The 13,858-nt window shown below is 38.6% G+C and overlaps 1 protein-coding gene across 3 annotated transcripts in view; it reads right to left on the bottom strand.

The window, feature by feature from the left end:
- The window catches only part of TTLL11 (tubulin tyrosine ligase like 11), a 50,689-nt gene that overhangs the window by 35,064 nt on the left and 1,767 nt on the right, over positions 1-13,858 (bottom strand). For 2 of the 3 annotated variants that reach the window (XR_010073402.1, XM_063353109.1), the window contains exons 2-3: positions 8,298-8,394; positions 6,441-6,574 (exon numbers count right to left, since the gene is read on the bottom strand). Coding sequence is in view for 1 of the 3 variants with exons in the window: in XM_063353109.1 (XP_063209179.1) it covers positions 6,441-6,574; positions 8,298-8,394 (231 nt within the window). In the remaining 2 variants the exon portion in view is untranslated. Of the gene's footprint in view, positions 1-5,752; positions 5,777-6,440; positions 6,575-8,297; positions 8,395-13,858 lie in introns of those variants that run through there. The other variant, XM_063353111.1, reaches the window with a different exon arrangement.

Below are 13,858 nucleotides of genomic sequence, written 5' to 3'. Positions count from 1 at the left end.
AAGCACTCCATGTTTGCTGTCGTTTCCTCAAGCTGGTGCAGGTGTTGGGTCTGTGTTCAGGCGATCACCAGTGCTGGCTCGGTGTGACACACACTGCGCTCTAGTGTACGAGCTTGCAAACACCAACATCGATGCAGCATAATGCATCTTAATATGCAAAAATGCTTAGAAAAATCACTACGCAAGATACTTTTCATTTCTTTCATAGAGAAATGCTGCCACTTTGCAGATTTCTTGCAAATGATGTCAAATACTCTTTACTGCTAACAAGTTAAATTAATAAAATCATTCCAGAAAACATATTCTCCAAAGACACACGTTTGCTATGAATGAGGTGATGGGAGATGACCCTCTGGAAAGGAAGCAGTAGGTAAGAAATTTTGACACCTGCTGATACTCTGTGAGTATGTGTATCAAAAGCATCAAGTCACAGAAATAGCAAGAAAAAGGTGGGGGGGAAAGGTTAGCAAATCAGTACCTTTCAGTTTCAGTTTCCATTGTTTGTGTTGCCTTGCCACAAAAGGTCTCTGTTAAAGTAAACTTTAATATGCTATAAGAATGCCACTGGAGGACTATACGACCTATTTCTGTATTGTTTACAGCAGCTTGGACCTTGATACTCATGCATCCAGTTCTGTCATTGCTTTGTAGATAGATATCCATGAGTACAGTATAAACCATTATACGCATATCTTGAGGGTTTTTTCCATACTACGCCCTAGATTTTTGGGGCCTATAAGGGAAATGGTTTACCACAAATAGAAATTGTAACAGCGATAGGGAAGTACCCGTGGTTTGTCAGAACCTACAGAACCCCGGATGTGGCCTTAGTAAGATGAAGATCAAAACTGAATTATAGAGAATTACAGGATTATAGACAGGTGTCTGCATCCTCACACAGAAAGTGGGAAGAATAATAAGGAAAAAAAAAGTTCTAAAACTCAGATCTAACTCCAAACATCTCAAATTCAAAAGGCAATTGGATCTGAACTTTTTACTCAATCCCACTGTCATTTCTACTTACTGACCTCAGCAGCTTCATTTCTGGGGCATAAACAGAGCTTGGCGCTGTAACAGAGAAACTACCTTCTTGGAAGCAACAATAAATATCTTTGGAGTTCTTGATTTTACAAACTAATGGGAGTTATATAAAGAAGTAATGAAGAAACAAAGACTGTTGATAGTTGGCAGTCCAAAACATTATTGTAATAAGGTTGTTTTGTCCTTTGAAGGTGTTAAACTGACACATTTAGCAGGGAATGTTTGGAGGCTAATGTCATTCCCAACTGGATACAGCGAGTCAGAATTAAACACAGCACCAATAACTAACCGCTGGACTCAAATCTGCACTTTTGTAAACAGCATATATTCACTCAAAACTCACTCTCTCTCAAAAAACCCCAATGTTATAATTAGGGAATCTTTTTACATCAGAGAAAAAAGAAACTACGCCATCTACATTGCCTACAAAGCTCACATTCCCAAGAAGCAAACCTAAACTTTGCAAGCCTCGATGCATTTCATTTGAGGATGAAAAAATCATGAAGACGGTAACTAGGTCACTGTAAGTGCCTGACACATCTGCTGAATATCAGATCTTTCATGTTACGTGCATATCTCCCACTGCCTAAATACATCTTAGTTTATTTATTACTTGTATGGCAAAAGTAAGAACTGCAGAGATTTGGATGCCTGAATTAGTAGAAGTGAAATTGAGAATGGAAGAAAGGAAGTCAGGAAGGATTTGGAGTTATCTTGGATGAATTTTAAAAACTATTCGCAAAACATGGCATGTTTTACAACATGTAGCAAGGAAAGAATATGAGCATGTTTAAGACAGTGAGTTAACATGTCTCAGCCTTCAGAAGCAACTGGTTTGGAGGTCACGGTCTGAGCAACCAGTGGAAAATGAACTGCTGCATTACCCTCTCGGGCAGCCCTTTAGGTTCATGGTAAAGCAACAGGACCCTAGTGAGAAGCCTCTGAAGCTCCCCCAGCTCTATTGCTGTTCCCTGCGGGTAAAGTCCCTACAGGTGCAAATATAGTAGCATTGCATTAACAAATATTTTGGAGGAAAGAAATTATTAGCGCACAAATTGTAATTTATCAAAACGCAACTATAAAATCCAGGTTTCAATGAATAGGTGCAGAAGGACTGTAGCTCACGAAACTCCTAACAGCACTGGCACAGGGAGCCCTATTAAAGAATGCAGCTACGGAAAACGCAGGATGCAGGCTAACACCTTTAGCAGCTACTCATGGGATTTGGAAAAATAAAGCACTTAAAATCGCTTTTCTTCAAAACAGAGGGACGTCACAGTACAGACCACTGTTTTCTTGCATTCACATGTTTTACGGACCAGACTTGCAGCTGCCGTTCTCTCCGTTCACTCAGCAATCTGCCGTGAGTACATTCAGCTGCTCACCCAGACGGGATGCACAGCTCTGCTGGCAGTGACATTCCCAAGGCCTGAAGGACTTCTGGCTCCATCCTAGTCACTCATTTATTTCCTTGAGAACCACACTGCTAAAAGCCTTCCTACTAACTACAGCAGAAATTCAAGATTAATTATTTAGACCAGGATTTTTCTCATGGGCAAGCATCACACTAGCTCCATGAAAGATCCTTCCTCAAAATAGGTCACTTTGAGGGATAAAATGCCACAATGGAGATCAGGCTTACATAAATGGCGTGTGGATAAATAGGTCCAAGTAGATCAGCAGGCCTAGACGTGCAAAGAAGGAAAGCAGGATTTATGCCCTAGTCTTTTTAACACTAAAGAATAATCTTCCCCTGACATGACATTACCCTGCTTCTAGTGGGGTCTCTCTGGTTCACCGGTGTTAGAGTCAGCATCCTGGGTTAATCTTAAACCTCTGCAACTAAACGCACCCTACTATGACTCCAGTTGTACGTACAAAGTGCCAATCACGATCTACTAGCACAGAAAGTAATAAAGAACCTCTACGAAACCAGCCAGGGCAATCTGCCTCCCATTCCCACATCTCTTGTTCACGCCTCGGGCTACTTCTGCTCTGCTACAGCAGCACCTTTTCAAAAAAGATGATGCTTTCTGGGGACTATTGTTAAAGATGCAAGAACAACCTGCTCTCGAAGTCCTGCATTTTAACAATCATTGCTCTCATAGATCTCCTACTTAACTCCTTACATTTAGCTGGAAAGGAAATAATTTTCTCCATCATTTTCTAGTCCATCAAAACATAGACATGGCAGATGAAGATAGAATGGACGGGGAAGGGGGAACAGTAATCCAGAGTCAGTCTAGTTTTCAGCAACTTGACTGTCTTGGAAGAAAGCAGATGGTTTCTTGATCTACAAGAAAATTCCTGACAGTTGTCTTCAAATTCTCCACAATCCCCTCAAATATATTCTTTCAAATTCTCATTATGAGGAAGCTTGACCAGTCAGTCACGTAGGAAAATTAGTTCACATGAAATGAGATATTTCTGTGTACCTAGCTTGACAGAAGGAAATTATCTTTAAAAACATGTTAACCGTTTAGAGCCAACAGCAAGAAGAGAGTACGATGTCTAATGGTATGAAAATCTGATCCAGTTGCAGGTTTGCCTTTCATGAGGAAACTCAGGCTGAATTAATATAGTGTTCTGAAAAAAAATGCATATAATGGGCTATAAGATTTGACAGCACAAAGACTAGAATATTCATGTCTATGCCTAAGAGGTATCCAAAAGCTGAAAACCTGATTAAACCATCAAAAATATGCTGTGCTGGAAATTAGACTGTCCAAATTAGATTCTTATTAAAAATTAATCATACCAGGCCTATTCATCATCCTCATAGACAACACAAAGAAAGCAGTATGAGAGCAATCAAGGCCCTGGTTTGAATCTCAAGCCAGCTGCTTCTCAGAAATTGAAATTTCCTATTAGAACTAAGTTCTTATCACACAGATTCCAACAGATTCTTCCCTGTTAGCGAAGGGGCGATTACTGTAGCACCTGAGAGGTTTGCTTATGTGTAACTCATCTTCTGTCATGGTGACATATTAGTACAGAATATTTTAGAAGGTAAAAATAAGCAAATATTGAAAATAGATAAATACATATTTACTTAGTAAGATTAACTTTTAAGTCCTTGTTAAAAATATCTATCACCATTTCAAGCTAATATGAGTGACCCTAAGGGAACTACCATTTTGTTGGCATTTCCCAATAAGAAGCTTATCCTCAACAAACCTAGGAGCGCAGGTCTCCCATCGATTACTGGCTAATTAATATTAGATTAGCTGCAGTGTTTTCTACCTGGATTAAGGGTTAGGGAAAAGTGGGAAAAGCTGACAGCATTTGATTTAGTTATTGATGCAAACGTGTGATAAAAGTTCACAATCACGTCTACACAACTGAGGCACAGAAAGAACATTTGAGAGAGAAACTGTTTTGAAATGCTGCGGTGCTTCAGGAGGAGGCAGCGAGACTGAAATTCTCAAGGAGTTTCTTCTTTCAGTAGTAATTTCTATTACAGGCAAAATCTCACAGGTGTTAATTCCCCAGTCCAGCCCTTTGCAACAAAATCCTATACTACAAATGGCACCAAACCACCTTCTCAGGTCTAACCTAGACTTCCACTGACACAGAATTTGTGACCTTTGGTAATTAACTGTGCCCTAAAGGACTTGAATACTAATAATAGCAAAGGTGCAGCAAGACAAGTTTCAGCACGACTCATGTAGAGCTACATACTTAGCAGCTGCAGGCCACGACAATACAGCTTTGCTTCCAGAAGCACCAGAGATGGCTAAATCCTCTTTTGCTCAGATAAATGTACACGTGACACTCACATATTCAAGTGTACGCCAGTGTCCTACAGGGGTATGTTGAACATGCAGACACCACACGTACCTGTACGTTTGTGAATAAGCTGAAAATTTAGTTTTAGAGCTGACATTTTCAGCAGCATTAGGGTCCCTTGGTTGTAAAGCAAACAAAACCACGTATGAACAAACAACAGAAAAGACTGGAGAGCTCCTACTGGAACTCACGAAGCTGCAAGTGCAAAGTGTTCACAACCATTTATGGTTCACAGTGGATTTGGAATTTTGTTTCGTATTTTTTCTTGTTTTGGAGGGGTTACATTACAAACTTGTATTAAATAGAACATAAACTCTTACAACATAAAATATAATGTTTGATAACACAAACTATGCTTTTCTCCAACACAGATGGAAGAACATATGCAAAGGAAACTCCTAGGAGTGTGTTACTGGACATCTGTTATTCTTGGAACAAAAACCGAATCGTTTTCACTCCAGTAACCATTCAACCAGAGACAAGTATTTATTTGCAGTGCCACCTGCTGCCAGCGTGCGGGTCTGTGCGTGTAACGGGATGTACAGACCCCATCGCTCCACGCTGCTCACTTAATCACAGCCTTGTAACTGAGACAGGCACCATTCCCAACAGAGTCATCGCTAGAACCCCAGTGCACCATTTTGGAAGTTTACTTCCAAGTTATTTGCACTTATCTACCTGTCATAGCTAAATTGATTGGATAATTTACACTCCTTTTACAAATTGGTCCTACATCTAAAGCAATAAGGCTGAAGTACTGTTGGGATTTTATTCATTTTTACTGTTACTAGCAGTGCCGTGGCAGTGACACAGCACATTTGAAGAGTATATATTAAAAGATGCTCACGGATTTAATTGGATTGTGGATATGGTAATTACCTGAAAAGTAACACACAGTATAGAAGTCTATTAAAGTCCATACCTTTTTCTCTCACTTTTCCAAGCAGAGGATACTGTAGAATACAAAAATGCACTGGGCGAGTCAGACAGGGTTAAAACAAACACATACAATATTTTAAAAAATATTTCTAATAACAAAACCAAACACCAACACACAGCATCACTTTTTTTTCCAAAAAAGCTGAAAAATAATGGTACTTTATAACATTCTGAATATTTAAACAAAGCAACAGTCTGACAAGAGATTGAAACAAACAATTCTTCAGGAAGATGTGAGTGTATTTAACAATGCACAGTACGAAATGCTGTGGTGAAGGATTTGGATGGCACAAACAGGATGGACTAAAAAGACTTCAGCGACAATGAGCCTGGCGAAGTACCACACTCCACACACTACTGTTCTGGAACCTCCTCAGCCCTTTTAAACTCAGTAGAATATGCAGGGAAAGGGCTTATGGTTCTACCATGTTTAATTTTCAAACATCTCTTCTGGCATTGCAGAGAAGCATAGTTGTTTTAAAGTTTATTTTAGAACATAACAAACAGAAGCAGTTCATCCAGACTATGTCTGATCTCAGGCAAATTGAAAAAGATGTCATCCACAGAAACCAAGCGTGATTTTAAATAATCTGGTAGGTATGAAAAACTAAAGAATGACATGGCAACAACATCCAACAAGTTTACTTTTACTCTCAGAATAGCGTATCTACCTCATCCACAAAGAGGGGAAATTCTTCTGGCAGAATCCAGGATCGAGGATAGAAGTTATATTCAAGAGGAAATAGATCTTGCATTGTTCGCACTGCCCGACTCAGTGTAATTTTACGTACCATCTCCGTCATGCCTGGGAAAAATAACAGTCATGTCTAAAAGCAATGAAGAATCCACACTGAATCCACACATCCTAAAAGAAAATTATTATATCACCCTATTGGTAGGCACTCTAGTCATTCCTTTCAATAAAGCTTAAAATATTTTAAAATTTAAAATCTGACAAAATATTTGTAGCATTCCCCTGCTATATTTCATATTGTACGTATTACTGTACTGTATTAGAAAAAAAATTAGTTATCCAAAATGCAGCTCAGAATAAGACAGGGAAAGTTTCAGTCCAATAGTAACTACTGGCTTCCCATAATCCAAAATTATGGCCCCAGCCTGCTATGGTTCCAGGAATAGGTAAAAATGTGATTTAAATATAATCAAACACTTTGTGTTTACTTTGCATTCATTTAAGTGAGCACATCAGAAAGAACAGGTTATTTCATGAGCAGACAAACTTAGCTGCTTTCCCACAGCCTTGAATTTCGTGCTCAGATCATGCTGCGTCCAGATCCGCGTGAGCTCTGGTAGAAGCTTTTCCTGAGGTCAGGGCATTAAAGGTTACTCTTGTGTCATTTATGTGCTTTCAGATATTACAGCTTATAAGGTTCATGCTGCAGCTTCTTTCTCAGTGAGAACATCATCTGTCGGCTTCATTCCTCCATGGTCAGCAAATTTCCACAAAACCTACAGGAACTCCGTAGTCTGTGACTGCAAACCTCTGTTGAGCGTGGTTCATTTTGGCCAGGAGGTTCCAAAGGTACAAGGAGGACAGAAAGTAACAGGGAACACACACGTTTGCCCAGGTCTGATTCAGATTCTTTGAATCTCTCACAACTAAGAAAGGCACCAAGACCTCTTCTTCAAGAGAAAGAATTTAGTAAAACCCAACATCAAGGTAAACAGGTCTAGCTCTGCAGGACTCCATGGTTTTGACCAACAACCATGGCTGCCACTTGCTTACCATGTACAAGCCAGAACATAGAGAGGTCAATGTTCATCTAACACAGATTTATACCACCAGAAAACTACACCATCCGATACTTGAATGTGAACTTCCCACAGACAGGAGAAAGTCAGGGTAAATAAAGCACGAAGTTCAATATCTGAGGGTTCTTATTCTCACCGCATACTAATAGCGGCAATAAATCTGAAGTAAAGGGCTTAGATAAGTCAATACCTAAGCTCTTAGCTCTTATTTAAAGAGATTTCAACGGGGATTAAATGAGAAAAAAGGGAGCTTAAAAAAGTAGAAGAGTCATCATAGGATGAGGACTGACATGAACTCTTCAATATTAAAAAATCCATTTGAGGAACTCTGCTTCGAGCTTCTCCCTGAGATAGGCCACAGTACGAAACAAAACAGATTCTTTCCACTTTGAATCAAAACCAAATCCAAAGATACAGCACTGTTATCAATGATAGATAACAGACAATAATTGCATATTTCCCTTACGTTATAGCCCAACACTCTTAATTTTCCTAAATTAATACATGAGTTACTCTTTTCACCAAAACCACTTTTGCTCCAAAACACGTCTCAGTTCAGAAATTGTTTGAGACACCCATTCAGATATTGTTACCCCCTAAGCAGAAATCACCTACCCAAACCAGTAATATGCTAAAAATACTATCAGCTGATTAGGCAGATAATTCACATTATAAAAAACCAGTAAAACACAGAAACAGTTCAAATAATCATATTTTTAAAGCATTTGTTTAAACTAGAAACAGAAGCAAGGTACCTGGAAACTTGTTGACTTGACCTGAGAATATATCATTATCATGAAACGATACCCCATGCCAATAGATATCGCACGGCAAGCGTCTGCCAAAAGGAAACTGGAAAAGAGACAGGAGACAAGTTTTGAAGCAATCTGGCAATACCGATTCATTCCTTCTCTAAACGCTCACATGAAACAAAAACCATTCAAGAACAGACTCCTGACTGTCAAAAGAAAACATGCCCTATATTTGGGTTGCAAAACTAGGAATATTTTGATCAGTTCAAGGCTCTAAAGTTCAATATGTTAACAAACCAGGAAAGGTTTACAGAAACTAAAAACAAATGACTGAGAGGCACGATCTGTACTGAGAAACCCCGAGCTTGTTATCAACCACAATTAAGGCATGAGTCATTTGTAATTTAAAAAACTATTACAGGGTATAAATTTTCATTAAGAGCAATTAATTCCAGCACACAAAGGCAGAGCAACAGCAAGTGCTACAGCTGGGAAGTAAACAAACTCTGACAATGTTTGGGGTTGTTTGGTTTTTTATCTCCCCAGTTTAAGGGGCGATAAGCAACCATCAACGGAAAAAAGCACTAGGGGTCATGGAGGAATTGCCATTACTGGCAGTTACTAAATCAACTCCTATTCTTAAAAGTATCACCATTTAATGCCGCCAAGCCCCAGGCCCTATATTTATGCCCCACTGCTGCAGCTTGGTAACCCACATCCCTCTCCTGGCCCCCCAACCGTGCAGCACCTCCATGCTCCAGTCTAGCGTGAGCAGGGGACACTGCTGCTCCCGAGGACTTTATATCAGGGAATACATGGAGTTAGCAATATTGTTGGAAATTAATAGGAAGTTGTAATTGCAATGCACTTTCTGAGCAAGCTGATTTACAGTGGTGTCCAAGCTGCAATAAATGGAAAATGGATATTCAAAGCAAGATATTTAAGTGACATAATTATGTTATTCATTTATATCTATTCAGTTATATGTATTAATTTATACAATATTCGTTCCTTTCTGGTACTAATAGCCTGTATTTTAAAGAAAAGCTTATAATTTAATTAATTGTTTATTGAGCATATATATTTCAACCATTAAGGACTAAGGCAATTATTTCAACAATATTAAGTATTTCAACAATTTAAGAGCTTCTTTTCCCATTCACACAAGACTTCACCATAAATTGGAGGACTGTACAGTTTTCTATTACCAAAAAGATCAACCTTTTTTAAAGAGTCTGAAGAGGTCTGATACAGTGCTGCCAATTACCAATAGCAACAATTTCTAATAGCAGTAAAATGGTTTAAAAAAAAAGCAAGCTACCAGCAGTAAGAACAAAAGCCCCATGAATTAGCAGGATCAACAATCCAAAGTAAAAAAATTACTGTTAAAAATCAAACATTTGTAATCCATGTTATAATAATAAATAGTTCTGTGTAAAAAAGGTACTCTAATTTTCCTCACTTGTTCTCATAGACACAGTCCCTTTTATCAATCCAAAACATTTCATCTGCAACTCCATGTAGATGCCGTTAATTAAATACCATATGGAATATGTTCACAGAAACCTCTTCTATTATTAGGTTACACCTTTTTCAAATAAATATGCTATATTTCTGCCCATGGCATTTTTAGGAATGTTCACACTTGTATAAAATATCCACCACCCTCATCACCCAATGACTTCAGGACCATTTACTTACTGAAAGAACCAGAGCATTTTGCAGAAACTACTTGTTCTTTACTCCAAATGTATTTGTTCTTGCTTTAAAACATTTCTTTAAGCACTGGAATTTTTTTTCCTGATGGAAAAAGAATCTCATAAGGCTTTTGAACGAATTATTTTATTTGCTACTTTAATTAGAATTTCAGTTTCCTCAGTCAATAGCCTTGAAAAATTAATCTAAAATGCTAATTGACAATGCATCCTTTCTCTGTTTCCTTACTCATAGGGATGAATTATCCAGTTTAACAGAGCCGGTGGATTCTTCACTTATTTCATTATTATTCAGCCTGCAAAATCTGTTTTTGTACAAGCGAAAATTAATTCTGTTAGGCTCTGAAAGACAATCAGTGGCCTTAACCTCTCTCCACAGGTATATCCAGAATACAGATGCAGTATTAGGTCTCAGAGCACCCTTCCCTAAAACCTGAACAATTTATTTATTTATTAAATGAAATTGAAATGAAAGGAATGAAATTTGCATTTATATAACACCTTTCATCTACAGAGGATATCAAAGCACTTTACAAACACTGCACAGAAATCATTTCACAACAGATGAAGAGCGAGCACCTCTGGACTGGAAAGCAGAACCACTGCACCCCCGCATCAGCAACTCCAACAGCATGGCCACTTCCCTGCTCCTGGCAAATCAAGATTATTTGGAGTTATTCAAAAGGGGATCACACTCACATCCTGGATGAGCTGGGACGGATTTTTTATCACCCGCACTATACTTTTAGGTAAGAGTAGTATTTGGAAAGGAACAAACAAGCTTGATCGTTTGGCTCCCTCTGGCAGTGCCAGGCAGATATAAATTAATCTTATTCTGGTAAAAGAAGCCTTTCCGCCACCTGCCCAGCTCCCGGTGCAGGGCACTAGCTAAAAAGAAAGGTGGATGCCTGAGGCAGTCCTCTTGTTCCCGTAACAGAGAGGTGTTATGAGAACCTGGTGTCAGCTGGAACAGCCTCAGATCTGCACTAACCGGTGCCAAAGCCAGGGTGCTCACACCCAGGAGCCAGGGTGCTCGCTGCTGCGGGAGGATAGAGGTCATGGATGTGACTGGAGCTGTCCTCGTGCAGAGTCTGGGCCCCGGATCAGTCACCGCAAACAACTTTCAGGTTGCAATCAATTCACTAACTCTTAGAAGAATTTATTTAAAATCTTTTTTATTCAGAATTGGGGGGCATTTGTCATAACAACAGAAAAAAAAAAAAAAAAACACAAAAAAACAAACCCAGGAGCCACAAAGAGAATAGAATTGTTTCCACAACTTTGACACTGTTAATAATCAATCACAGGCAAATTGGTCTGACAGGTCATTTCTACCTTTTGATCGGCAGCCAATAATTTAATTTGTCTCACAGGTCACATCAGTCTGTTCCATCGTGTTTAATGACAAGTTAAATGACTCTTGTCTTCTAGTCAGCTTTTCCTAGCATAAAATTTCAAACTCTTTCTACGCCTCCATGCAGCTACTGAACAGCAAGACAAATGCTGGGATATTTGATGCCCGAGATATCTGCTTCTTCCATTTTCCTGGTAATTGAAAGCTAGCTGAAGAAATAATTTATTAAGTGATGAATAAACTCAGGATGCAAGCTCAATTTGTGCCCATTATTTCATTTGGCATATCATGTTCATTTAAAGAATCTGACACACTAAATCAGGTAGTCCAGTCTAGTGATGGGAGTAATTGCTTCACTGGCACGCACATTAAAATTCTGCAATGCTTTTTAAAAGGTCTACCCCTGTGTGTTACCCCCGGCAGGGCTACCATGGTTGATAATTTAATTTACCCAAAATTCACACAGCTGGGAAAAAAAAAAGGGGGGGAGGGGGAGGTTTTTTTCTGTCTTTGCTTCCAATAACAGAATCTCAATAGTCAAATTGCGCTCTCTCAAACTCTTTCACCTCTTCCTCATGTATCAGTGCCATAGAATAAACTGCTCACCAGTATTAGCCATGCTTAGATTGTTATTATTATATAGTGGCATTTACCATATGTTAATTTACTAAAATGAACTACTACCATGTGGACAACTCTGTAATCACAGAGTGCATTATGCCTTATTTCTACAAATTATGAGGGAGCATATTGCAGTAATAAATTATTACTGAAACAAAACTCTTGCGGCAAGTCAGGGTAACTACAGCAAGGGGATTTCAGAACGTACAACTTCTTAAAACAAAAAACAAACCAAAACAAAAGCCTATATGACACTACAATAATGCTATCCATTGGATAGAAAATGTTACCGATAAAAAGGAGCCTGCTTTAAAAAGCCTATTGTAATGTCTCCTGCCCAACAAAATATTCAAGCCAACACATCCAGCAGCAAACATAGAAAAGAAACCAAAAAAAAGCAGCAATGAGAAAAAACATAAAAGAAGCGGTGAGGGAGAAGGATCAAATGTACTAAATCAAAGCCCAAGATGCAGTCACCTTGAAAAGCGCATACAAGGAACCACAGTAGAATACCAGCTCTTAAAACATTTTAAGTATATGTATTTCGTTACTACTCCTTATATGTATTTTGTCACTACTCCTAAGATTATTATTTTTTTTACATTATTTTTATGGATCCTGCAAGAAACATCTGTGTTCCCTCTGCTGGTCCTGCTGTAACAGTGAAACTATTTCCAAGGCTCTGTGACCATCAATGATAGTTGTTTGAGCAAATACTTTCACGCTATTTTTCTAAACATTTGAAAGGGAGAGCTTTCAAAATTATAAACAAGTTCAAGAAAAGAGTTTTCCTTGTATTTCTCTTCTTAATGTTGTTTATTTTTCTCTTCAAATGTAGACAAGATCTTGCCTACTGATTTCTGGGTCTACTGAAGTCTGCTAGCTTGAAGTCAACAGTTTGTCCTAGAAGACTTTCATCTTCTTGTTTTCCACAATGTAAAGGAGGGAGGGAGGGAGGGAGGAGAGAGAAAACTGATTTGTCGCATATACATTAATATGAGAAAATACTTTCTTAACAAAAGATAATGTTACATTCATACATATTAACCTCTTTATTATAGTAAGCTGAAAACTTTACAGAAATCCATTACAGTAACTTGCTTAGAAGGAATGAATTACTAGCCACCTAGGTGGTACGATCCAATAGCAGAAAATTCCCTATTTGGTCTCTTCTTTATTAAGAGTACAAAGTGGCCAGGAGGGGAAGCAGCAGACTAAATGAAAAATATTGACTGAACTAACGGATGGAAGAGAAAGGATATTGAGGGAGACAGTAAACAAAGCAAGATGAAGTAAGGCCAAAAGCAATTGCTGTTGTGGGATGCAGAGCAGGAAGAACACTGATAATGCAGTGCAGATATTCGAGAGAGGAACAAGAGCATGCGAAACAAGTCAATTTGTAGGACAGAATACCAAGCACGGAGAATCCAGGGGATAAGATATGCAAAAGAATAAAAGCTCAGGAAACAGAAAAGACAAAATTAACTAGTAAGTATGGCTCATTACCAACATAATCTGTGAGGCTAACTTAAATCAGTAATTCAGAAACACTCACTGGAATGGCACTGGGCTCTCTGAACATAAAACTTAGACATAAGAACGAAGAAATTAAGTGTGAAGTCCCCCTTGCCCTGTATGTCACCAAGTAAAACATGGAGCATGGCTGCTGACAGACACTCCACAGGTGCCCTGAGGGGTAAGAGAGGTAAGCGTAACAGGTTTTAATTTCACACCTCTGGTGTTTCCTTACCATTTTGCTGTAAAAGCAGGAGTTGAGAACTGGAGTGTTTGTGCAATGAAATTTTGAAATTCTCCCACTGGATTTAAATAACAAAAATATTGAAATAAAATGTTATGAAGACAGAGAATGAGAA

This window comes from Chroicocephalus ridibundus, chromosome 15, assembly GCF_963924245.1.
Source record: "Chroicocephalus ridibundus chromosome 15, bChrRid1.1, whole genome shotgun sequence".
NCBI classification, from domain to species: Eukaryota; Metazoa; Chordata; class Aves; order Charadriiformes; family Laridae; genus Chroicocephalus; species Chroicocephalus ridibundus.
This window is presented reverse-complemented; position numbering and strand designations above follow the sequence as displayed.